Source organism: Lithobates pipiens, unplaced genomic scaffold (assembly GCF_037356315.1).
Source record: "Lithobates pipiens isolate NorthernLeopardFrog02 unplaced genomic scaffold, aLitPip1_a1.2 Scaffold_35, whole genome shotgun sequence".
NCBI classification, from domain to species: Eukaryota; Metazoa; Chordata; class Amphibia; order Anura; family Ranidae; genus Lithobates; species Lithobates pipiens.
This window is the reverse complement of record NW_027507811.1, coordinates 5219584-5247041: the sequence shown is the minus strand read 5'-3', so window position 1 is coordinate 5247041 and position 27458 is coordinate 5219584. Positions and strand designations below refer to the sequence as shown.

The 27458-nt window shown below is 45.9% G+C and overlaps 2 protein-coding genes across 4 annotated transcripts in view; one reads left to right on the top strand and one right to left on the bottom strand.

Annotated features, from left to right (window-relative positions):
• LOC143955575 (uncharacterized) overlaps positions 1-18468 on the top strand; it is a 150014-nt gene extending 131546 nt beyond the window's left edge. Inside the window, exons 1-5 of one of the 3 annotated variants that reach the window (XM_077465655.1) lie at positions 1051-1149; positions 14105-14371; positions 14451-14654; positions 14778-14919; positions 15604-18468. In XM_077465655.1, the coding sequence (XP_077321781.1) occupies positions 14267-14371; positions 14451-14654; positions 14778-14919; positions 15604-17702 (2550 nt within the window). In that variant the 5' untranslated portion in view covers positions 1051-1149; positions 14105-14266 and the 3' untranslated portion in view covers positions 17703-18468. Of the gene's footprint in view, positions 1-1050; positions 1150-6257; positions 6492-14104; positions 14372-14450; positions 14655-14777; positions 14920-15603 lie in introns of those variants that run through there. The other 2 variants (XM_077465656.1, XM_077465657.1) reach the window with 2 other exon arrangements.
• The window catches only part of LOC143955908 (uncharacterized), an 865587-nt gene that overhangs the window by 450890 nt on the left and 387239 nt on the right, over positions 1-27458 (bottom strand). The gene's annotated exons all lie outside the window — the stretch shown is intronic.

Sequence of the window (27458 nt, the reverse complement as noted above, 5' to 3'; positions counted from 1 at the left end):
ATTTCCCACCAGTGCTGTCAATCAGTGCCCACCAGTGCTGCCAATCATTTCCCACCAGTGTTGGCAATCATTTCCCACCAGTGCTGCCAATCATTTCCCACCAGTGCTGTCAATCAGTGCCCACCAGTGCTGCCAATCATTTCCCACCAGTGCTGTCAATCAGTGCCCACCAGTGCTGCCAATCATTTCCCACCAGTGCTGCCAATCATTTCCCACCAGTGCTGCCAATCATTTCCCACCAGTGCTGTCAATCAGTGCCCACCAGTGCTGCCAATCATTTCCCACCAGTGCTGCCAATCATTTCCCACCAGTGCTGCCAATCATTTCCCACCAGTGCTGTCAAGCAGTGCCTCCTCATCAGTGTCACCTATCAGTGTTCATCAGTGCAGCCTCATCAGCGCACATCAGTGAAGGAGAAAAATGACCTGTTTGCAAAATTTTATAACAAACAGAAAAATTATGTTTTTTATTTTTTTTCATTTAGCAAAAAATAAAAAAAAACCCCAGTGGCAAATAAATACCACCAAAGAAATCTCTGTTTGTGTGAAATAAAATGATAAAAATGTCATATGTGTACAGTGTTACATGACCACGCAACTATCATTCAAAGTGTGACAGCACCAAAGGCTGAAAATTGGCCTGGGCAGGAAGGGGGTAAAATTGCCCGGTAGGCAAGAGGTTAATGTTAATAGCAGTTTTGCATTATCCCAAAACCCCGAGTTCTACAAGCAATTCATTACAAAAGACAAACCCTGAGACTGTTTATTGGAGTCGGAGTGAATGGACTGTTGTTTGGGTGACTGGGGGGGCCTCTGTACTGTTTGGCAAACAACCCGATATCATCAGATGCTCCATCTATAAGGATATACAGTACAAATACACACACAGCACAAGGCCGTGTTCACACTACGAGATGTTTCTCGGGGGCTGCAGTTCCTCTGAGCTCCACAAGGTGGTGATCTCACTTCTACCCAGACAGGAAGTCTCTATGGAAGACAGGAAGTGATGTCAGGTAAAGACAGGAAGTGATGTCAGGTAAAGACAGGAAGTGATGTCAGGGACAAACAGGAAGTGATGTTAGATAAAGACAGGAAGTTCCATGAGGTACAAATAACAGAGGAGACATTGCTGGAAGTGGCAGTAGAGGAGGTAATAAGATCTTATTTTCTATTTACACCCAGTAACCCCCCCCCCGTCATGTCGTCCTCTTCCTCCATAGTCACTGTGACGTCTTTTATCTCCAGCAGATGATGATACACACATATATTATTATTATACACGATTTATATTATGCCAACGGTTTTCACACTATGAGGGCAGACAGTACAGGTACAATACAATATAATACAGGAGGAATCAGAGGGCCCTGATCCGTAGAGCTTACAATCTAAGAGGGAAGGTCAAAGGATACAAAAGATAATAACTGTGGGGGATGGGTTGATGAAGAAAATAGAAGGCCCATTGTTAGGTGGGAGCAGGATGAGCTTCTCTGAAGAGATGGGTTTTCAGAGATTGCCTAAATGTGGACAGAGTAGGAGATAATTGGGATAGGGGGTTCCAGAGGATGGGAGAGGCTCAATAGAAGTCCTGGAGATGAGAATTGGAGGTGATGACAAGAATGATAGATAACAGGAGGTCTTGGGAGGTATGAAGAGAACAATTAGGTTGGTATTATGAGACGAGGTTAGAAATGTAGCTGGGGGCCGAGTTGTGGATGACTTTGGAGATGTTGTTATATAGAATTTAATTTGTTGGGTGAATGGAAGCCTGTGGAGGACATTGAATGGAAGCCAGTGGAAGGATTGGCAGAGAGGGGTGGAGGACACTGAATGGAAACCAGTAGAGGGATTGGTAGAGAGGGGTGGAGGATACTGAATGGAGGCCAGTGGAGGGATTGGTAGAGAGGGGTGGAGGATACTGAATGGAGGTCAGTGGAGGGATTGGTAGAGAGGGGTGGAGGACACTGAATGAAGGGCAGTGGAGGGATTGGCAGAGAGGGGTGGAGGACACTGAATGGAAGCCAGTGGAGGGATTGGTAGAGAGGGGTGGAGGATACTGAATGAAGGCCAGTGGAGGGATTGGCAGAGAGGGGTGGAGGACACTGAATGGAGGCCAGTGGAGGGATTGGCAGAGAGGGGTGGAGGACACTGAATGAAGGCCAGTGGAGGGATTGGCAGAGAGGGGTGGAGGACACTGAATGGAAACCAGTAGAGGGATTGGCAGAGAGGGGTGGAGGACACTGAATGGATGCCAGTGGAGGGATTGGCAGAGAGGGATGGGGGACACTGAATGGAGGCCAGTGGAGGGATTGGCAGAGAGGTGTGGAGGACACTGAATGAAGGCCAGTGGAGGGATTGGCAAAGAGGGGTGGAGGACACTGAATGAAGGCCAGTGGAGGGATTGGCAGAGAGGGGTGGAGGACACTGAATGGAGGCCAGTGGAGGGATTGGTAGAGAGGGGTGGAGGACACTGAATGGAAGCCAGTGGAAGGATTGGCAGAGAGGTGTGGAGGACACTGAATGGAAACCAGTAGAGGGATTGGCAGAGAGGGGTGGAGGACACTGAATGGAAGCCAGCGGAAGGATTGGCAGAGAGGGGTGGAGGACACTGAATGGAAACCAGTAGAGGGATTGGCAGAGAGGGGTGGAGGACACTGAATGGAATCCAGTGGAGGGATTGGTAGAGAGGGATGGAGGACACTGAATGGAGGCCAGTGGAGGGATTGGCAGAGAGGGGTGGAGGACACTGAATGGAGGCCAGTGGAGGGATTGGCAGAGAGGGGTGGAGGACACTGAATGAAGGCCAGTGGAGGGATTGGCAGAGAGGGGTGGAGGACACTGAATGGAAACCAGTAGAGGGATTGGCAGAGAGGGGTGGAGGACACTGAATGGAAGCCAGTAGAGGGATTGGCAGAGAGGGGTGGAGGACACTGAATGGATGCCAGTGGAGGGATTGGCAGAGAGGGGTGGGGGACACTGAATGGAGGCCAGTGGAGGGATTGGCAGAGAGGTGTGGAGGACACTGAATGAAGGCCAGTGGAGGGATTGGCAAAGAGGGGTGGAGGACACTGAATGAAGGCCAGTGGAGGGATTGGCAGAGAGGGGTGGAGGACACTGAATGGAGGCCAGTGGAGGGATTGGCAGAGAGGGGTGGAGGACACTGAATGGAGGCCAGTGGAGGGATTGGCAGAGAGGGATGGAGGCCAGTGGAGGGATTGGCAGAGAGGGGTGGAGGACACTGAATGGAAGCCAGTGGAAGGATTGGCAGAGAGGTGTGGAGGACATTGAATGGAAGCCAGTGGAAGGATTGGCAGAGAGGGGTGGAGGACACTGAATGGAGGTCAGTGGAGGGATTGGTAGAAAGAGGTGGAGGACACTGAATGGAAGCCAGTGGAGGGATTGGTAGAGAGGGGTGGAGGACACTGAATGGAGGCCAGTGGAGGGATTGGTAGAGAGGGGTGGAGGACACTGAATGGAGGTCAGTGGAGGGATTGGTAGAGAGGGGTGGAGGACACTGAATGGAGGTCAGTGGAGGGATTGGTAGAGAGGGGTGGAGGACACTGAATGGAGGTCAGTGGAGGGATTGGTAGAGAGGGGTGGAGGACACTGAATGGAGGTCAGTGGAGGGATTGGTAGAGAGGGGTGGAGGACACTGAATGGAGACCAGTGGAGGGATTGGTAGAAAGTGGTGGAGGACACTGAATGGAGACCAGTGGAGGGATTGGCAGAGAGGGGTGGAGGACACTGAATGGAGGCCAGTGGAGGGATTGGCAGAGAGGGGTGGAGGACACTGAATGGAGGCCAGTGGAGGGATTGGCAGAGAGGGATGGAGGCCAGTGGAGGGATTGGCAGAGAGGGGTGGAGGACACTGAATGGAAGCCAGTGGAAGGATTGGCAGAGAGGGGTGGAGGACACTGAATGGAGGTCAGTGGAGGGATTGGTAGAAAGAGGTGGAGGACACTGAATGGAAGCCAGTGGAGGGATTGGTAGAGAGGGGTGGAGGACACTGAATGGAGGCCAGTGGAGGGATTGGTAGAGAGGGGTGGAGGACATTGAATGGAAGCCAGTGGAAGGATTGGCAGAGAGGGGTGGAGGACACTGAATGGAGGTCAGTGGAGGGATTGGTAGAAAGAGGTGGAGGACACTGAATGGAAGCCAGTGGAGGGATTGGTAGAGAGGGGTGGAGGACACTGAATGGAGGCCAGTGGAGGGATTGGTAGAGAGGGGTGGAGGACACTGAATGGAGGTCAGTGGAGGGATTGGTAGAGAGGGGTGGAGGACACTGAATGGAGGTCAGTGGAGGGATTGGTAGAGAGGGGTGGAGGACACTGAATGGAGACCAGTGGAGGGATTGGTAGAGAGGGGTGGAGGACACTGAATGGAGGTCAGTGGAGGGATTGGTAGAGAGGGGTGGAGGACACTGAATGGAGACCAGTGGAGGGATTGGTAGAGAGGGGTGGAGGACACTGAATGGAGGTCAGTGGAGGGATTGGTAGAGAGGGGTGGAGGACACTGAATGGAGGTCAGTGGAGGGATTGGTAGAAAGTGGTGGAGGACACTGAATGGAGACCAGTGGAGGGATTAGTAGAGAGGGGTGGAGGACTCTGAATGGAGACCAGTGGAGGGATTGGTAGAGAGGGGTGGAGGACACTGAATGGAGGCCAGTGGAGGGATTGGCAGAGAGGGGTGGAGGACATTGAATTGAGGTAAGTGGATGGGGCACAGAGCTACAGGGGCTGTAATATGAATGGAGTGGTGGACAGAGCTGTAATGTGAATGGGGGAGGGGCACAGAGCCTGCAGGAGCTGTAATGTGAATGGAAGGCAGAGCTGCAGGGGCTGTAGTGTGAATGATGGGGGGGACAGAGCTGCAGGAGCTGTAATGTTAATGGGGAGGGGCAGAGCTGGAAGAGCTGTAATGTGCATGAGGGGAGGGGGGGGGGGGGTGTGCGTCAGAGCTGTAGGGCCTGTAATGTGATCTCCCTTCCCTGTAGGGGACAGGAGTGTGTAATGCACAGAATGCAGAGGACAGGTGTGTTTGGAGTCAGGGCCACTATTGTGTGGGCATTGTGATGGGGAGGAGCCAGTGTGATGGGTGTAGTGTGATGTCTGCAGTGTGACAGTGAATCCAAACCTCACACTATATAATCAGTTACAGTAACAGATGTTTCCTTTTGGGATGAATGTTTTTTTTTTTACATAAATAAATAAATATAAGTTGATCATTGTAAGCACCCCTGTCAGATGGAGATGGTTTGTCCTATCCCATGCCTGCTACATCTGCTGGAGAGATTTTTCTTTTGAAAAAATAACAGACTTACTGGCTGGATCACAGATGAAAATAAAAGGTCTTAAAAAAAAAAATGCAGCCATCACATCTAAGAAGTGTACCTGGTCAGTGTGACGGGGAGGAGCCAGTGTGATGGAGGGGACAGTGGTGACTGGAGGACACGAAGTCCCACACTATACTCGCTCAGGTGTTGGGCACTGTCTGTCCTTCCCGACTCAGGAATACACTGTGGCATTTGTAGGCTGCCAGGCTGGAGTGGCCTCGGGACGGGAAGCAATTCTCTTACCTTTAGGACAGTGATGGCGAACCTCGGCACCCCAGATATTTTGGAACTACATTACCCATGATGCTCAACTACACTGCAGAGTGTAGATGAGCATCATGGGAAATGCAGTTCCACAACATCTGGGGTGCCGAGGTTCGCCATCACTGCCTTAGGAGAAGCCTGCAGTCAAGAAACGGGAGCCGGGCGTTGAGGAGCGGGGGCTGGAAAGCTGATTGATGACCGCTTGTCTTTTGTCACATCGTGGATCACGACTGCAAAAAAAACCCCTAGCACCAGGCTGGATAGGAGGAATCAATTGCCTCCATCTCCCTCCTGCAGACCCCCGCTTAATGGTGCCGAGAGGGAACGAAGGGGAAGCCGGCTTCCAACGGCTGCAGGAGGGAGACAGATGCGATTGGTTCCTGTGTATGCCGCCCCCCCCCCCCCCCAATCCAAGTGTAGACAAATATGACAGGGGAGCTGTACGGGCCCCCTGAAGCATGGAGTCAGGTCACAATTGCAACCCCTATATTTATGCCCCTGCCCCAATTCCTCTCCTTTTACAGATTCTACAAGCAATACAATACAAAAAGACTCCTAGACTGTTTATTGGAGTCGGAGTGAATGGACTGTGACTGGGGAGGGGCCTCCGTACTGTTTGGTAAAGAACCAGTTAATACCACTGCTCTCTGCTGGGGGAGCACTACACATCTAGAAGGATATACAGTACATACACACACCGCACAAGGCCGTGTTCACTTTACGAGACGTTTCTCGGGGCTGCAGTTCCTCTGATCTCCACAAGATGGTGATCTCACTTCTGCCCAGACAGGAAGTCTCTATGGAAGACAGGAAGTCTCTATGAAAGACAGGAAGTGATGTCAGCTCCAGGCAGGAAGTTCCTTGTGATATGAGGTAGAGGTGACGTTGCTGAGGAGGTAATATGATCTTTTCTTCTATTTACACCCAGTAACCCCCCCGTCATGTTCCGTCCTCTTCCTCCATAGTCACTGTGATGTTTTTTATCTCCAGCAGATGATGATACACACATATATTATTATTATACAGGATTTATATAGAGCCAACAGTTTGCACAACATGAGGGCAGACAGTACAGTTACAATATAATACAGGAGGAATCGAAGGGCCCCGATCCTTAGAGCTTACAATCTAAGAGGGAGGGTCAAAGGAAACAAAAGGCAATAACTGTGGGGGATGAGCTGATAGAGAAAATAAAAGTCCAATTGTTAGGTGGGGGTGGGATAGGCTTCTCATAGGAGGAGGGTTTTCAGGGATCATCTTAAAGTGGGCAGAGTAGGAGATAGTCAGTCAGGCAAACTGGGATAGGGAGTTCCAAAGGATGGGAGAGGCTCGGGAGAAGTCCTGAAGATGAGCAAAGGAGGAAGTGATGAGGGAGATAGAGAACAGGAGTTTTTGGGAGGATCGAAGAGAATAATTTGGTTGGTATTGTGAGATGAAGTTAGTGATATAGCTGGGGAGCCGAGTTCTGGATGACTTTATAAGTTGTTGTTATTTTGAATTTAATTTGTTGGGTAAGCAGAAGCCAGTGGAGGGATTGGCAGAGAGGAGCGGCAGACATTGAATGGTTGGTAAGGTGAATGAGTCTGGCAACAGCATTCATGATGGACTGAAGGGGTGAGGGGTCTATATAATGGCAACCCAGTGAGGAGGAACTTGCAGTAGTCAAGGCAAGAGATAACCAGGGAGTGAATCGGTAGCTTTGTGAGGTCATTGATTAGGAAGGGGCGTAATTTGGAGATATTGAGGAGGTTGAAGCGGAAAGCTTTGGACAGTAATTGGATGTGGGGCTGAAAGGAAAGTTCGGAGTCCAGGATTACCCTGGTTGTGGAGACGGGTTGATGGTTGTGTCAATGATCTTGACAGATAAGTCGGGGGAAGGGGCACGTGGGGGAGGAAATATTATGAGCTCGGTTTTGGATAGATTGAGTTGGAGGAAGGGGTGTGACATCCAGACTGATATGTCTGTCAGTAAATTAGTGATGCGGTGAGGAGACTCATGGAATGACCTGAGGGGTAGAGAGATAGATTTGGGTGTCGTCAGCGTAGAAATGGTATTGAACGTCATAGGAGGATATCAGCTGACCTAGAGCGGAGGTGGAGATCGAGAATAGGAGAGGTCCAAGAACAGAACCTTGAAGGACCCCGAAGGAGAAAGGAGGAGGAAGTAAAGTTGTGATGCTGAAGTTGCAATGGGATAGGTGGTATGAAAACCAGCAAAGACTACAGTCACAGAGACCAAAGGAGAGGAGTTTTTTTTTTGAGGAGGGGGTGGTACACTGTGTCAAAGGCAGCAGAGAGGTCCAAGAGTAGGATTACAGAGTAGCGTCCATTGAATTTAGTAGCCGTTAGCAGATGATTCGTGAGTTTAAGGTGAGCAGTTTCTGTGCAGTGGGTTATTTTTCAGTGAGATGGTCGCTCAGTTGGTTGTAGACCAGACGTTCAGGAAGTTTGGAGGAAAAGGGGAGCTAGGAGATGGGGTGAAGGTTGATAAGATTGGTTGGGTCCAGGGAAGGGTTTTTTTTTAAGTATGGGGGTGACTAGTGCATGTTTTGGAGAGTTGGGGAAGATACAAATGTGAGTTAGAGAGTGTAGGATAGAGCCAGAGGGTGACCGCAGTATTTGCGAGGGAACTGGGTCTAGGGAGCAGGTGGTTGGGTGGCCGTTAGAAAAAAGTTTAGCAACCTCATCTATAGTAGCAGGGTTGAATAAGGAAAGTGTTGGTTGTACCTGTGGATGTGGGGCGTTCAGTAGGGGAGGTATCTGTACAGCGGAGATCTCATCACAAATTGTATCAATCTTATTTTTGAAGTGATTGGCGATCTCCTGGGCAGTGGATGAGTTGGTGGATGAAGGTAGTGGAGGACGAAGTAGAGTTGAAGGTAGAGAAGAGTTGACGGTGACAGGATGAGAAGCTGGTAATGAGAGTGATGAAATTGGTGTGCTTGACAATGAGAAGACAAGAATTGTATTTTTGGAGGGCAGATGTATATTGGTTGAAGTCCTTCTAAGAACTAGTCTTGCAGCACAGGTGCTCAACAGTGCAGCTATGATTTTGAGACTTCTGGTCTCATTTGTTTGCCAAGGTTGTAGAAGTTGGGGTCCCCCCCACTCCTCCTGGCCTATCATATAATGTTTCTTTGGCTGTATCATATGCTGTATCAGTTTGATTGTACGTATCTGTTTCTGTTTTTATTGTAACCTCAATAAAATCTTTATGGAAAAAAAAAAGAAGTTGGGGTCTGCGTGTAGTGAGGGGGGAGGGGGGCCAGTGTGTGCAGGGTGGAGTAGAGGGATCAGGGCTGTTTTTAAGGCAGGGCAAAAGGGGCAGCTGCCCTGGGCCATGTCATTGTTGGGGGCCCAGTTTAAATTCCCTTGTCCCTTGAGGTTTTATTCCCGTGCTGTGTCCTGATATCTCAGTGTGAAGTTCTGTTACTAATGCTGCCCAGCTCTGCCCCTATTGTTGTGTACAGATGACTGACCTGCAGACCCTGTGTTTATATGTAAATACCGACATTGATATATAAATAGCGGCGGCATTCTTATGTAAATAGAGGCAGACCTGCAGGCTAAATGTCTCAGTTACATTGGTGGTAGGGGTAAATCTTCTCATTACATTGGTGCTTGTGTCGAATCCTTTCATTCACACTAGTGGCCAGTGTGAATGCCCCCCTTACATTGGTGGTCAGTGTACATCCCTCCTTACATTGGTGGCTACTGTGAATGCTTCTATTACATTAGTGGTCAGTGTAAACCCCTATTACATTAGTGGTCAATGTAAACCCCTATTACATTAGTGGTCAGTGTAAACCCCTATTACATTAGTGGTCAGTGTAAACCCCTATTACATTAGTGGTCAGTGTAAACCCCTATTACATTAGTGGTCAGTGTAAACCCCTATTACATTGGTGGCCAGTGAAACCTCTCTTTATATTCCCTAGGAGTTTTCTCTCTATAAATGGGCCCCCTCACCTCCCCAGTTCATGGTGTGCAGGCAGTGAGGAGATCGTGTGCTGTAACCTCTAGCAACCAATCAACCAAACAGTAAGCAGTAATGTTGTGCAGTAACCTATAGCAACCAATCGGTGAGCAGTATTGATGTACAGAAATATAGCAACCAGTCAGTGAGTGGTAATGATGCACTGTAACCTCTGGCAACCAATTTTGCTGTCTGATCCGATTCTGTAAACTGATTTTGAGTCTAGCTGCTTTTTATTGAATGTCTCAAATCAGATGGAGAGCGAAAGTGCATGGGGGGGGGGGGGGGGGGGTGGGGGGTCACAAATTTTTGTTGCCCAGGGTCCAATCCATATTAAAGACAGCCCTGAGAGGGATCTATTGAAGAAGTGGTTAGGTTGGGGCAGGACAGGAATGAGATGATGTCATGGTGATGGTCAGTAGCCGAGTAGAGAAGGGTTAAGGTGGGTTAGGTGGCGAGGAGGTGTAAGACCGAGAGAGTGAAACTAATAACGTGGCGATCAGAGAGAGGAAAAGGATTGTTGGAGAGGTTGCATGGAGTTCATAGATAGGAGAATACAAGGTCAAGGGTGTTGCCTTCAGAGTGAGTAGAAGCGTATATCAATTGTGTATGCATGGCGTATTGCTTTTGCTAAAAAGAGAAGGTTAGACTGAGTTTACAAGAAGCAGGAGTATTAGTATTAACAGGGATATTGAAGTCACTGAGAATGATTGTGGAGATTTCAGAAGAGATAAAGTAGGGCAGAGAGACCATCAAGAAAGGTCGATACGGGTCCAGGAGGCCAATAACACAGGACTTCTAAAAGAAACTGGAGAAAATAGATAAATACAATGTGCCTCAAATGAGCAGAGGGAGGTGGGTGAAGTATTTGAAAGATGCTATGTGGGGCTAGAAGGATTCCCACTCCATCTCCCTTCTGCCCACTGGGTCTGGGGGAGTGAGTCCAGAGAAGGCCATCATGGGAGAGGGAAGCAGGAGAAGCAGTGTCGGATTCATGAAGTCGGGTTTCAGTAACAGCAAGTAGTTAGTGATAAAGAGGTCATGGACAGAAGTGAGTTTGTTACAGACAGAGGAGGTGTTCCAAAGGGTGCAAGAGAAGAGGAGGCTGGTTTTGGGAAGAAGAGGAATAGAAACTAAATTGTGTGGATTGCAGCTGCTGCCAGAGGGCATGGGGTGATGAGAGATTTGGGCACAGTTAAATGATGAAGGTCCAGGGTTTGGGGTTTAATCTCCAGAGGTTAGGAGAAGCAGAAGGGTGGGGGAGGTAATATGGGAGTGCGATTTATATGAAGGGACATGCCTCAGAGTCCTGGAGGTTTTATTAGCATGTGGGTTTAGAATTATCAGGAGTTGGTGATGCAGGAATAGGGAGAGGACAGACGTGAGGGTGATATATACAGGCCGTGGGGTGGAGAAGAGGGGTGAGTAAAAGAGGATAAGGAGAGAGGACACAACTGTCAGAAGGATTGGTAGAAAGCACATGTTATAGAGAGGAAGGAGAGCTGAGAGGGGAGAACAAGGTCACCTGCAGTCTGTTTGGTGTTTTTCAAAGTAGTTTTCTGTGTATTCTCACTTTGTGCAATCACTGAAGTGCAGAGCCGATGTGCGCCCACTTAGATAAAGAATTCACTTATAGAAAGAACCCCAGACATGTGCCCCCCAGCCATATATAATGTGGAAATGTATATGAACCCATTCAGGGTCAGAACATCCCCCCCCCCACTTACAGGACTTAAACATTTCCTTCATTTTGGAGATGTCACGCTTTTCCACCAATCACCTTCTCACTTCATCCATCTATTGTAGAATTTCTACATCTACATTCAACGTCGTGCTTACCACTAATGAAGGTGGTCAGGCACTATAGCTGGCTTCTGTGTTCTTCACCTATAGCAGTCCCCTTTCCCATAAGGCAAGCAGGCCTACCAGTACTCAGTTGCCCCCAGGACTTATACACAATGCTATAGTGCCTGGCCACCATGCCTGAGCAGGAACAAGCTGAGCACAGCAACCAGGTACTTGTGGTTGACAGGCAGTGTAGTTCAACGAAAGTCCAGGTACAAGGCAGGCAAGGTTCAGAATAATCAGGGTCAAATCCATAGTCAAAAGGCAGACAGGGTTCAGAAAGTAGTGGATATCCAAACCGAGGTCATCAACGAGGGATTGCCAACAGCCGAGCAGGGCAGACAAACGGAGAGCTTGGAGCACATGTTACAAATGCAATATCACAAGCATGAGACTGCAGGCTTGGCTGGCTTAAATCAGACTGGGTCTCCAACCAGAAACTGACCACATCAATCACTTTGCAGGTGGACAGACAGACAGACAGAAAGAATGCGTCACAGCCAAAACCAGGATGCTGGAATTATGAGCGCAACACACTCCTGACAAACGGATTATAGTACATTTAATAGTGGTGGGGGGTGGGCAGTTTATTTAGGAGGGATTGGAATATGTATGTCTTTATTTTATAACATTCAAATAAGAAGAAAAAGGGAAACATTTTGTGACAGACCTAGCCGGGACAGGGGCTTTTGGAGGGGACTGAATGCTAGCCGACCGATCATGGGCCCTGGCATTTGGGGGAACGGTGTTCTTTGTGAGCTGTATGCCTGGGGACCCTCGAGGGGGTGCTACTTTGGATTCAAGTCCATGTCCCCCCAAAACACAGAATCTGGGAAGCCTGTATATGCCGTATTATAGTGATGGCTTCATAATGTTGAGGCTCATAGAAGGTGCTGATGCCATCAACTCAGGCCACCTGTCTGTTTGCTGTCTGCTAGAATGTGTTTATTGTAAATAGGTCTAGTATGGGATCTAATGCCGTGTACACACGATGAAAATATCCGGTGGAAAAGTCAATCCCCCGTGTGTGAGCTCCGGCGGACTTATTTTACCCAAAGGTCCGGCGGACTAAAAAAGTAGTTTTGCACCAAAATATGTCCGCCGGACTCGCAGTCCGGCGAACAATAGGGGCGTGTGTGTGCTAGTCCGCCGTACTTTTGAAATGAACAGACTTTTCCCGCACGGAGAAAAGTCCATTCATTTTGAGCACGGTTCCAGGTTACCGGGACCAGCGAAGGAGGCGTCGCTGGCCCCGTCACCTGGTATGGAGTTAAAGGGGAAGCCCTACGCCGAAAAAACGGTGTGGGCCCCCCCCCTGGTCCATATCAGACCCTTATCCGAGCACGCAACCCGGCCGGTCAGGAAAGAGGGTGGGGACAAGCGAGCGCCCCTCCCTCCTGAGCCATACCAACCTTCGTGCCCTCAACATGGGGGGGTGCTTTGGGGAAGGGGGGCCCCCCACACTGTTTTTTCGGTGTAGGGCTTCCCCTTTAACTCCATACCAGGTGACAGGGCCAGTGACGCCTCCTTCGCTGGTCCCGGCTACCTGAAGCCGCGCACAAAATGAACAGACTTTCCTCCGTGTGTGTGGGCAAGTCCGTTCATTTCAAAATTACGACTTAGTATGCTGGAAAAGTCACGTGTGTGGGCAGATCCGCTCGTTCGGACAGTCCGGCGGACTTTACGGCGGTTTGTCCACCGGACTAAATCCGCCGGATAGTCTGATTGTGTGTATGTGGCATAAGAGCCATTAGATCCCAGTTATTGTTTGTGTTAATTAATTCTGCTATTGTGTAAAGGAGATCCTTGTTGATTTGTGATAATGTTGATTGCGTCTTCTGAGCTACAAGACGGCAAGTCTGGCCTAAAGGTCATGTTTGAGTCATCTAGGCTGTCTAAAGGATTAGTAGTTCGCTCATGTTAATTAGGTCTGGTCACCGGTGTAAGAGTAATATGAGCAGGAGGTGTGCACCTCATCTTTTACTGTATATAAGACCTGTATTACTTCCAATAAAGATTCATTACTGTTTGAACCTCAAGACAGAGCCTCGTCTCGTACTTGGGGGAGAGAGTTATTCGTATGGGTTTCTTGTTCGGCTGATCGGGGTGTTCGGTAGCTGCCTTGGTGTTCGGCATGTCCTAAACGACTTTGACCCCTTTCATTCTCGGGGTGTAGTTACACATTTAATTTTCAGTAAATGTCTGGAAATTTTTTCCCCATAATGATCCAAGTCTCAGATATTCATCCTAAAATGTGATCAGTAAAGTTTCCGGACAACACAGAGATCACAGGAATATGATGTGTCCTGGCAAAGCCCAAAGTCAAAGATCATCTTTCTGTTTAGCAGAGGGACGCATCCGGGAGAAATTATGCTGTATACAGAAACCTCACACAGCGCCCCCCACAGCTCCTCCTCCCAATGTCCCTCCAATCAGAGTTAGAGAATCCTATGACATCACACTGACCTCACAGCTCCTCCTCCTAATATCTCTCTATCCGACTTTTTTCTGATGCTCTTAGGATGTGGGCCGGCCCCTGACCTCCTCACTTTCAAAGTAGGGCTGTTGGACCTCCATTGTATGTAATATCAGAAACCTCAGCATGAAGTGGGGTTCAAATAAAGAGACCTGACCAGTGAGGTGAGGAGGATTCGGGGAATGTCATTTGATTTTACTATTTGTGTTCAGATCTAGAGTTTTCCTCCTGTGAAGTCTGGAGATCACATGACCATCACATTGCCTCCACCTCCCTCCCTGATAGAATAGAGAAATACAAAGAAGATTCTAGAAGTCACCAGAGAGATCATCGAGCTGCTGACAGGAGAGGTGAGCGGAGCCGGGAAGGACGTCATGATGGCCAATCAGCCGCCCCTCACATCTAAAGTTGAGGTTAAAGAAGAAATAAAAGAGGAGGATTCCACACAGGAAGGTCACACCATCCCCCACCATCATCAGGTAGATGAGTGACAATTATTGGTAGTTCTGATTTATACACAGCATGTTTATTACAATGAATGTTTTATTATATATTCAGAGTGGAAACCTCGGGGATGATCATATTGATGTTAAAGAAGAGTATAAAGAGGAGGATGAGGAGTATGGAGTGATGAAGTTTTCAGAAGGTCACAAGGATATGATGGAGCCACCAAATACCAGGAACCCACCAGGGAGATGTCCCCATCCTCTGTATTCCCGGGATTCCCCACAGGAAGGTCACACCACTCCTCCCTATTGCAAGGTTGGTGGATCGGAGCATCTAGAACATGGACTTGTGTAGAGGATGTGTATTCTTTTTGTGTGATGTCGCAATATTAAATCTTCTATCTTACAGATGATATTTTCTCTCATTTTCTTGGTTTAGAGTGGAGATCCAATGGATATAGAATTTGAGGTGAAATCAGAAGAAGAAGAGAGGTATGTGAGGGATGATCAGCAGTCTATGGAGGAGGATGGAATAACGGGGACATTTATAGAGGAGGACACTCCTACAGAGATCAGCACAGGTGGGTCATTAACACTAAATCCATTCCTCCACCCATACTGCTCACTGATTGGTCCAGAGTAGGGTGGGGGCTGGGTGATATCAGCCTGTAATCCCCTGGTCACTTTCCTACCAGAGATTCTGGGGTTCTGCTGGCATTAAAATGTTAATTTTCACCATAATGTTGCTCAGCCTAGACACCTGGGGTATGTACCTCGAGTCTTCTGCCCCATGCCCGGGTCTAGTAAGATCTCTGACAGAACAATCCCCCCGGGGTTACTTGCTCTGTTGTCTGCTGGCTGTGCCGGGTGGAGGGATATGTCTGTATAGTCTCAGACCCAAGTCACTGAGTGCAGTCTCAGGAGATGGGGGGAGCGGTGTGGGACCTCTGCAACTTGTCTCATGTAAACATTTCAGCTTTCGATGATTACTGAACACCAATGTTAGTGGAATTCTCTTGACCATTACACTATATACAGTAATTATATATTGCACATTACGTACTCCTGACCCCTGCACTATATTCTCTATGTTGTACATTACATAGCCCTGAGCCTGGTAGGAGATCAGAGGACCCATTTACTAGTTACCTTGAGGGGGGAATTGTAAGATCCTCAGAGACAAAGCTGCCTGATGTGGGCGGAGTCCTGGTTTAGGGGAACCAATCAGCTGATGTCTAGTAATAATCTTTGTATTTCTATTCTAGTAGATGGACGGGAGATGAGGAAAACCTCAGAGGATTGTCTCACTTTGTCTCCAGACTGTAAAGTAGAAGATGAGGACATCACACAGTATAGTCCAGGAGAAAACCCGACTACCTTAAATGTCCATCCGGCACCACACAGTGTAGATGGACCATCGTATTCCTCTTATCCTGAGGAACCTCAGACTGTGCGGGACGGTGCCGGACCATCGTATTCCTCTTATCCTGAGGAACCTCAGACTGTGCGGGACGGTGCCGGACCATCGTATTCCACTTATCCTGAGGAACCTCAGACTGTGCGGGACGGTGCCGGACCATCATATTCCTCTTATCCTGAGGAACCTCAGACTGTGCGGGACGGTGCCGGACCATCGTATTCCTCTTATCCTGAGGAACCTCAGACTGTGCGGGACGGTGCCGGACCATCGTATTCCTCTTATCCCGAGGAACCTCAGACTGTGCGGGACGGTGCCGGACCATCGTATTCCTCTTATCCCGAGGAACCTCAGACTGTGCGGGACGGTGCCGGACCATCGTATTCCTCTTATCCTGAGGAACCTCAGACTGTGCGGGACGGTGCCGGACCATCGTATTCCTCTTATCCCGAGGAACCTCAGACTGTGCGGGACGGTGCCGGACCATCGTATTCCTCTTATCCTGAGGAACCTCAGACTGTGCGGGACGGTGCCGGACCATCCAAACTTAACGTATATAAAATAACTCACACAGGAGAGAAGCCATATTCCTGTCCTGAGTGCGGAAAATATTTTTCACGGAAGTCCAGTCTTGCTACACATCAGAGATTGCACACGGGGGAGAAGCCGTATTCCTGTACTGATTGTGGGAAATGTTTTTCACGGAAGGACGGTCTTTCCTATCATAAGAAATTGCACACGGGGGAGAAGCCGTATTCCTGTCCTGAGTGCGGGAAATGTTTTTCACAGAAGTTCCATCTTGCCCATCATCAGAAATTGCACACCGGGGAAAAGCCGTATTCCTGTCCTGAGTGCGGGAAATGTTTTTCACAGAAGTCCCATCTTACCCATCATCAGAAATTGCACACTGGGGAAAAGTCGTATTCCTGCACTGAGTGCGGGAAATGTTTTTCACAGAAGTCCGCTCTTTCTTATCATCAAAAATTGCACACGGGGGAGAAGCCGTATTCCTGCCCTGAGTGCGGGAAATGTTTTTCACTGAAGTCCGGTCTTTCCTATCATCAAAAATTGCACACGGGGGAGAAGCCCTATTCCTGTCCTGAGTGCGGAAAATGTTTTTCAGTCAAGTCCAATCTTTCCTATCATCAGAGATCTCATACGGGGGAGAAGCCGTATTCCTGTCCTGAGTGCGGGAAATGTTTTTTACAGAAGTCTGCTCTTTCGTATCATCAGAAATCGCACATGCGGGAAAAGCCGTATTCTTGTTCTGAGTGCGGGAAATGTTTTTCAGTCAAATCCAGCCTTTCCCATCATCTGAGATTGCATACGGGGGAAAAGCCATATTGCTGTCCTGATTGCGGGAAATGTTTTTCACAGAAGTCTGCTCTTTCCTATCATCAGCGATCTCACACGGAGGAGAAGCCGTATTCCTGTCCTGAGTGCGGGAAACGTTTTTTGCAGAAGGCTCATCTTTCCTATCATCAAAAATTGCACACGGGGGACAAGCCGTATTCTTGTCCTGAGTGCGGGAAATGTTTTTCAGTCAAGTCCAGTCTCTCCCATCATCTGAGATTGCACACGAAAGAGAAGCAATATTCCTGTCCTGAGTGCGGGAAAAGTTTTTCACAGAAGTCCCATCTTTCCCATCATCAAAAATTGCACAAGGGGGAAAAACCGTATTCCTGTCCCGACTGCGGGAAATGTTTTTCATGTATGACCGATCTTTCCAGACATCGAAGATCTCACACAGGGGAGAAGCCGTATTCTTGTCCCGAGTGCGGGAAATGTTTTTCAGTGAAGGGAAATCTTTTGACACATCAGAAATTGCATACGGGGGAGAAGCCGTATTCATGTCCTGAGTGCGGGAAATGTTTTCCACTGAAGGGCAATCTTAACTCACATCTGAGGTCTCATGCAAAGAAGAAGGCGCTTTCCTGTCTTGAGTGAGGGAAATTCCACAGTTCCACGCTGAAGATCACCAAAGACATGGATGAAGTGTTGTTACCGTGTCGACCATTGATAGCAGGAGAAAAATAAAAATGGAGTCCTTACCTCTCATTGGCTGAGTACATTTTGTGGGGGAAGATTTCACAAACACTTACAGGTCTGTTTCTATAAAACCTTTGTAGAATGAATGTGTAAAGGAAATGTGTGAGTTGTGTATAGAATTGTATTGTATTTTGTATGTATTGCACACGGCACTAATAATGTTTTCATGACATGTTTTGCATTCTTTCCAGTCCTGATTAGAATTAGCCTGCCTATGTTACGCCCCTTGTATTAGAATTAGCCTGCCTATGTTACGCCCCTTGTATTAGAATTAGCCTGCCTATGTTACGCCCCTTGTATTAGAATTAGCCTGCCTATGTTACGCCCCTTGTATTAGAATTAGCCTGCCTATGTTACGCCCCTTGTATTAGAATTAGCCTGCCTATGTTACGCCCCTTGTATTAGAATTAGCCTGCCTATGTTACGCCCCTTGTATTAGAATTAGCCTGCCTATGTTACGCCCCTTGTATTAGAATTAGCCCGCCTATGTTACGCCCCTTGTATTAGAATTAGCCCGCCTATGTTACGCCCCTTGTATTAGAATTAGCCCGCCTATGTTACGCCCCTTGTTACCATAAAAGTACAATTGTAATAAGAATGTGACAGCTACGTATATAATAACCTTCAATTGCGTCATAATAAAAACAGAAGAGTTATTTGGGAAGATGCGGAGCGTATCTTTTGTGTCTGTTCCCCACTGCAGTAACTATTTATTTGGAACCGCTAATCAATATGAGGATAGGAGTCGCCTATCAATAAAATTCCAGAACCAAACGTCAGAGAACAATCATTCTAGCACCAGAGCTCCTAGCTAACTAAACTGATGAGCTGTAACGGCTTTTAGAGAGTCGCCTATGTTGATTTTTTATTTTTTGGGAGGGCACCTTCGTTCTTGGCGGCATCGCGGGCGCACGCAATTTTGCAACGTTTGGTATCTATTTACTCGATGCAACCTCATCTTTTTATGTTTTAACCCAAAAAAACGGGTATTATATGGTGCGGTTTTGCGCTAAAATTCATTTTGTTATATGTTAGAAAAGTTTTAAATGTTTATTGTGTGACTATTAGAAAAACAATAGTCCTGAGACTGATTTGTTAAAAAACTTACTTCTGAGCACATTATTGTATTAACTCATTGTATTGTTTTGTCTTAATTAACTCCATAGTAAGTTGTAGAATCATTAGATTTAACTAAATATGATAGCCTAAGAATGTACGGAACATGAATAGTAAATAAAGGTACCAGTTCGTACCATGACAACGTTATTTATGTTCCCTCAGCCAATAGAAGCATAGAGATGTTATTCTTATGGGGTATGTGAAGGCGGGACACAGTCTTTTGGCAGACATTTTTCTTCAGCTTTCGTCCTGTAAGCATGTCTCTCTGTTGTGGGCCACATCAGAAATAAATTTTCCTGCTTCTCAGAACACCTGGAGTTTTTACTGATCACAAGGGAAATTCCTAACATTATATTTTTTTTCTTTGAACATTTACGTTTTAGTAAACGGTTTGCGCAAATATCACGTGAAACTAATCAATTTTTTATTCTACGGGGCCTCTGCTTTCAGAAATTATATAATATTCTTCTATGTAATTTTATTACCAAAAACTAGGATTTTTTACATACTTTAAAAAAAAATTTGATCACTTTTATTCCTATTACAAGGAATGTAAACCTCCCTTCTAATAGAAGTAAAAGTTGTAGCACCCTCTACTTACGTAGGTGCTAAAAACTGAAAATTTACCGTAATTTTCCTTTCCTGATAGGCTCCATGGCAGCATACGTGTGGGTTAGCCCCGCCTCCAAAGGAAAAAATTCGTTTAGTTTCGTTTCGTTTTAATTCGTTAATTCATTAATTTCGTTTAGTTATATTCGTTAACTTCCTTAAATTCGTTTTCGGATTTCGTTTAGTTTTCTACAGAATTCGAAAAATCGGCCACATTCGAAAATATTTCAACCAAATTAGAAAATATTTCTACCGGATTCGAAATGGTTTCAACCGCATTCGAAATGATTTCAACCGCATTCGAAATGATTTTTATTTTTAAGCTGTCCCTTTAAAAAAAAAAAATGCGATCGCTTTTATTCCTATTACAAGGAATGTAAACCTCCCTTCTAATAGAAGTAAAAGTTGTAGCACCCTCTACTTACATAGGTGCTAAAAACTGAAAATTTACCGTAATTTTCCTTTCCTGATAGGCTCCATGGCAGCATACGTGTGGGTTAGCCCCGCCTCCAAAGGAAAAAATTTGTTTAGTTTAGTTTCGTTTTAATTAGTTAATTCATTAATTTCGTTTAGTTATATTCGTTAACTTCCTTAAATTCGTTTTTGGATTTCGTTTAGTTTTCTACAGAATTCAAAAAATCTGCCACATTCGAAATTATTTCAACTACCGTATATACTCGAGTATAGGCCGACCCGAGTATAAGCCGAGGCCCCCAATTTACCCCCAAAAAACTGGGAAACCTATTGACTCGTGTATAAGCCGAGGGTGAGATATGCCTGTCCATCCCTGTGTGTGTGTCCATCCATCCATCCATCCCTGTGTGTGTGTGTGTCCATCCATCCATCCATCCCTGTGTGTGTGTCCATCCATCCATCCATCCCTGTGTGTGTGTGTGTCCATCCGTGTGTGTGTGTGTGTCCATCCATCCATCCCTGTGTGTGTGTCCATCCATCCATCCATCCCTGTGTGTGTGTGTGTCCATTCCTGTGTGTGTGTGTGTGTGTGTGTGTGTGTGTGTGTGTGTGTGGCCTTGTGTGTCCAGCCTACCTGTGTCCCGAGCCTCCGTCCGGTCCCGAGCCTCCGTCCGGTCCCGTCCCGTCCCGAGCCTCCGTCCGGTCCCGTCCCGTCCCGAGCCTCCGTCCGGTCCCGTCCCGTCCCGAGACTCCGTCCGATCCCGTCCCGTCCCGAGCCGAGCCTCCGTCCGGTCCCGTCCCAGGATCACCGCTCTTCGTCGGCGCCCATTCCCCTGTTCAAATGCCGCGCCTCCCTGTCTGTGATAGGCGGAACACAATTTCCCAGCAGTCTGTGTTCCGCCTATCACGGACATCCTCTCATCCTCGTCCGTAGTACGAGGATGAGACGATGTCCGTGATAGGCGGAACACAGGCTGCTGGGAAATTCAGTGTTCCGCCTATCACAGGCGAAGGCGGAGCCGGAGGCGCGGCTTTTGAATTATAGAATGGCCGCTGTCTGTCTGCTCGACACGCTGATCGAGCAGGCAGACAGCAATGACTCGAGTATAAGCCGAGGGGGGCACTTTCAGCCTCAAAAAAGAGGCTGAAAATCTCGGCTTATACTCGAGTATATACGGTAAATTAGAAAATATTTCTACTGGATTCGAAATGATTTCAACCGCATTCGAAATGATTTTTATTTTTAAGCTGTCCCTTTAAAAAAAAAAAATGCGATCGCTTTTATTCCTATTACAAGGAATGTAAACCTCCCTTCTAATAGAAGTAAAAGTTGTAGCACCCTATACTTACTTTGAGGTGCTAAAAACTGAAAATTGATATCAAATACTTACCGTAATTTTCCTTTCCTGATAGGCTCCATGGCAGCATACGTGTGGGTTAGCCCCGCCTCCATAATTACCCAATAGGACCCAACTCCCATAAATCTTTGCTCCTGGCTGCTATCCGTGTTCCGTAACTTAGCCTACTCCAGACATTTGGGAGGGAACTCCTGCTGCCATGGAGCCTATCAGGAGAAGAAAATTACGGTAAGTATTTGATATAAATTTTCAGTTTTCCCGACAGGCTCCACGGCAGCATATGTGTGGGTTAGCCCCGCCTCCATAATTACCCAATAGGACCCAACTCCCATAAATCTTTGCTCCTAGCTGCTATCCGTGTTCCGTAACTTAGCCTACTCCAGACATTTGGGAGGGAACTCCTGCTGCCATGGAGCCTATCAGGAGAAGAAAATTACGGTAAGTATTTGATATAAATTTTCAGTTTTCCCGACAGGCTCCACGGCAGCATACGTGTGGGTTAGCCCCGCCTCCATAATTACCCAATAGGACCCAACTCCCATAAATCTTTGCTCCTAGCTGCTATCCGTGTTCCGTAACTTAGCCTACTCCAGACATTTGGGAGGGAACTCCTGCTGCCATGGAGCCTATCAGGAAAGGAAAATTACGGTAAGTATTTGATATAAATTTTCCGTTTTCCCGACAGGCTCCATGGCAGCCTACGTGTGGGGGAAATAACTCGCCAAACACACCCGGGTGGGCAAAATGTAGAGCGAAGAACTAAAGTTTATTTAGCGTTGTCAACCGACAAAACTTGCAAACCAAAATTAACAGAAGACAGAGCAGCTGGCTCTACACAATAATGGGAAGCAAAAGTATTAATGGAAGACCAAGAGACCGCTCTGCAAATAACTTTAGGAGCGGCATGCCGAGAAGCTGTCCACGACGTTGAGATACTTCATGTCGAATGAGTAGACATGTGCAAAAGGAAAAAATTAGTTTCGTTTCGTTTCGTTTTAATTCGCTAATTCATTAATTTCGTTTAGTTATATTCGTTAACTTCCTTAAATTTGTTTTCAGATTTTGTTTAGTTTTCTACAGAATTCGAAAATATTTCAACCAAATTCGAAAATATTTCTACCGGATTCGAAATGATTTCAACATGATTCGAAATGATTTCAACCGCATTCGAAATGATTTCAACATGATTCGACATTATTTCAACCGCATTCGAAATGGTTTCAACATGATTCGACATTATTTCAACCGCATTCGAAATGATTTCAACATGATTCGACATTATTTCAACCGCATTCGAAATGATTTCAACATGATTCGACATTATTTCAACCGCATTCGAAATGATTTCAACATGATTCGACATTATTTCAACCGCATTCGAAATGATTTGAACATGATTCGACATTATTTCAACCGCATTCGAAATGATTTCAACATGATTCGACATTATTTCAACCGCATTCGAAATCATTTCAACATGATTCAAAATGATTTCAACCGCATTCGAAATGATTTCAACCGCATTCGAAATGATTTCAACCGCATTCGAAAATATTTTGTGACCCGAATTTAGGGCCATGTATCTCGGGGTCACTTGGTGCTAGAAACTCCAAATTTGGAATTCGTTAACTTCCTTAAATTCGTTTTCGTATTTCGTTTAGTTTTCTACAGAATTCAAAAAATCGGCCACATTCGAAAATATTTCAACCAAATTAGAAAATATTTCTACCGGATTCGACATTATTTCAATCGCATTCGAAATGGTTCCAACATGATTCGAAATTATTTCAACATGATTCGACATTATTTCAACCGCATTCGAAATTATTTCAACATGATTCGACATTATTTCAACCGCATTCGAAATGATTTCAACATGATTCGACATTATTTCAACCGCATTCGAAATGATTTTTAACATGATTCGACATTATTTCAACTGCATTCGAAATGATTTCAACATGATTCGACATTATTTCCGCATTCAAAATGATTTCAACATGATTCGACATTATTTCAACCGCATTCGAAATTATTTCAAGATGATTCGACATCATTTCAACCGCATTCGAAATGGTTTCAACATGATTCGACATTATTTCAACCGCATTCTAAATGATTTCAACCGCATTCGAAATGATTTCAACCGCAATTGAAATGATTTCAACCGCATTCGAAATTATTTAAACCGCATTCGAAATTATTTCAACCGCATTCGAAAATATTTTGTGACCCGACTTTAGGGCCATCTATCTCCGGGTCACTTGGTGCTAGAAACTCCAAATATGGATATGTTGTAGTGCTAGTACTATTGTGTTTGCATACCAAATTTGGGGTTTCTAGCTATAAGTGACCCCCGAGATATGTGGCCCCAAAATCGGGTCACAAAATATTTTCGAATGCGGTTGAAATAATGCCGAATCATGTTGAAATAATTTCTAATGCGGTTGAAATAATGTCGAATCATGTTGAAATCATTTTGAATGCGGTTGAAATAATTTCGAATCTACCTGAGCTAGGCTGCATTCCATATGGCCTATTTTGAGGCGCAATCGAATCAACGTTGTGATTACCTGTTTATACTAGGCCTTTGTTTTTGTTTTTTTGCTACCTTTATTGCCTTGTGGAATATTGTATCACCTATGTACCCTCCCCCCACTGAGACACCCCTTCTTTTCTTTTCCTCTTTCTTCTGTTTGATGTTTCTGTCACATGACTGTACTGATATGTTATGTTTGACTTTCAATAAAACATTTGTAAAATAAATAATTTCGAATCACGTTGAAATCATTTCGAATGCGGTTGAAATAATGATGAATCATGTTGAAATCATTTCGAATGCGGTTGAAATAATGTCGAATCATGTTGAAATCATTTCGAATCCGGTATTGAGTCGAATTTCATCCGAATTCAGTTGAATTCGTTAGCATTGTAATTCGGTAATTCAGATGCATCCAAATGTCCGAATAATGAAAATTAGTCAGAATTTCGAATCGGCAACAACTGCAGATCTCCTACACAGGGAGATGACGTAGGAACGCTCTTGCGGGAGGGAGGGGTTACGAGGAAGCTGAGCAGGAGAAGGCGCGCGGAAGAAGAATGCTGAGTGGAAACACGCCGGAGGGTGAGAGGCTCCGGCAGATGAAAGACACCACCGCAAGACGCCACTCCGGAATCTGCCTATCCGCCGGCCAGCAGATAAAAAAACAGTGCTGGAAATAGCTGCTGACACCCTTTCTTCCCCCCCCGCTGCCTCCCCATCTCTTCCGAAGCAGCATAACAGCAGCTAAACAGAACGCGGAGAGTTACTTGCAGGCTGAGATGAACCGAGGAAGATAAACGAGCGTCACAGATAAGATAAGTGCAATATATCTCAGTAAAACATAGTCGCTTTAAATAAGATCATGCTTAAACTACCATGGTTAACAAATCTGGAATAAAAGCAAAGAGATAGCATGAATGATGACATACGTTTTCCCTGGGTCATATAGTTCAGATTAACACTTTGTTTGCTGCTGCCAACAGCTCTCCTCTCTGCTGCTCCCCCTATCTCTCTGGAACATTGGGTTCAAAGGAATGTGGAAGGTTGTCCGCAGGCTAATTGGGGATATCCTGAGGGAGACAACTGAAAATAACTAGATAAGTGCCGTATATCTTTGCAAGTACCAGGGTTCCTAAATACCAGCATGTCTAAACTACCAAGGGTAAAGAAAGGCTTGTAACAGCAGTAAAGGGACAATCTGATGGATGATACATATTCTCTGTGGGACATATAAATATTGTGCTTGCGGCTGGGACTATCTAAACAGATATAAGATACAGAGAAACCAAGCTACAAATGTGTCGGAGGAATTGTATGATTATAATATATGCATTGTAAGTAGGCAGCATGATATCAGACCTCTCCCTCTGTCCTCTTACCCACTTGGAAGTAGCATAACAGCAGCTTAACAGAACGTAGAGGGTGATCCGTAGGACGAACCGAGGAAGATAAACAAGTGTAACAGATAAGTGCTATACATCCCTGTAAAACATAGTTGTCTTTAAGAAAATCCTGCTTAAACTACCATCGGAGTAAGAGTAAAAAGAAAGCATGAATGAGGACATACGTTTTTCCGCTGATATATAACTCTGATTAACAATGTGCTAGCTACTGAGATTAATGGTAAACAGAATATAAGTTATAAGACTCTAAGTGGGAATGAGGGCAACGCCCAAGGTAAATGAATGAACAGTACTAACCATATTGAAAGCGGTGAACGGGAGGGAAACAAGTATGATACTTGACATATACGTTTAAATGCTGAATGAAAGAACACCTCCTTAGCTGCTAATTTTCCCAGAAAATTAATCTGGATCTTTAAATGCAACGTTAAGAGGATAATATAAGGTAATCCCTTTGAAAGAATCGCATGGCACTCTTGCAGGCTCATCTAAAAATCGCTTAAAATCGCACATTCCCCAACATTTGAGTAGTGGTGTAACTTGGTTGAGTAACACAGATACAGCCTGCAGGAAATTACATGAAGGACACCATACGCATGGAAAGCGATTCTACTTTCCAATTTCTCTTTTTTTTTTTTGTTTTGTTTTTTCTTCCCCCAATAGGGAAACCCCCTATTAACCCATAAATGAGATATCATGACATGTGACCTATAGGTGTACATTAAGGAAACTGAGACGGAGGGCACTATTGCGTAATAGACAAATCTGATTGGGGTACCACATATTTTTATATTGGACCCTCTCCCTCTGTCTCCAAAAAAGGGAAGAAAGGAAAAGAAAGGGGAAAAAAGAGAAACAACAAATGTTTAAGACAGAAATTACTTGCCTCTAACTGACCACGAATTGGGAGGAGAAACAATTATTGAAGTACAACGGCTGACAGACTCAGGGTGGAAAATTGCTAAATCACACCCAAGGGGTCCTACTCTAGCAGATATATTTAAGGGGCTGATCGGAGGGAAATCTCTGATGTAAAACCACCAGCCGTGGAAAGTGGACGTGTGGAGATCAGCAAACTGGGTAGACGACCACGTGAAACAAAAAAAAGCAAAATGAGTAGAGCCTCAAAACAAACTGCTAAGGGGGGCCTTAAGACCCCAAAAAACTCCACCACGGAAAGCACCATAAAACAATATATGACTCAAGGAGCTAGCCCAAGAGGAGGAGGGAAGGAAAAGGGACACCCAAATCATGGGAAAAACAGGGGGGCGGAAAAAACAGTAGGGGAGACCCCGGACCAATCCAGAGACGAACTGACAACGGAGAGCGAATTGGAACTAAGTAAAAATGAAGATCATAGGACGGATGATCTGGGAATAACAAAAGGGGCCATGAGGGAGATGCTCCAAAAACTGGAGACCTCTATCAGAACAGATATTAGTATGTTAAGAAGTGACTTGGGGCATATACTAACGAGAGTGGAAGCCGTGGAAGAAAGAACTGAGAACCAAGAACAACAGCTAAACAAAGTACAGTCGCAAGTCAATTTAATCTCTCGGAATCAGAGAAGAATTCTCTATCGACTCGAAGATCAGGAAAATAGAAATAGAAGATTAAATCTGAGAATAAGAAATGTCCCAGAGAATAAGAAAGAAGATTTAAGGGAGGTTTTGAAAGACATATTCAGCCCCATATTGGGAAATGTAGAGGAGGCACTCCCCATGTTAGAAAGGGTGCACCGGGTCGGGAGGATAAGATCCGAAGAGACAGGAAGTGGAAGACCTCGTGATATCATCGTAAGGTTTGAACACTATGAGGATAAAGTGGAGATCTGGAGGAAATTAAGGGGAACCCCCCCATTAAAATATATGGAAACAGAAATACAAATCTTCCCGGACCTAGCATATGAGACCCTATCCAGAAGACGTCTCCTGAAACCTCTCTTGGAACAGTTGAAAACACGGAATATTAGATACAGATGGGGCTTTCCGGCTTGCCTGTTGGCATTTAAGGATGGAACAACAGCGAAATTAAGCTTCCCTGAAGAGTTAAGAGAATTCTGCGAAAAATTGGAGATTCAAACTCCAAGTCTACCCGGTTGGACAGATGAGCTCGAAGAAATATTTTAAAAGTCACTCAATCTAAATGTTGAAGCAGGAGAGGAAGAGATAAAAATCTCGGGGGAGATGGGGGGGGGGGGCGGAGAGGG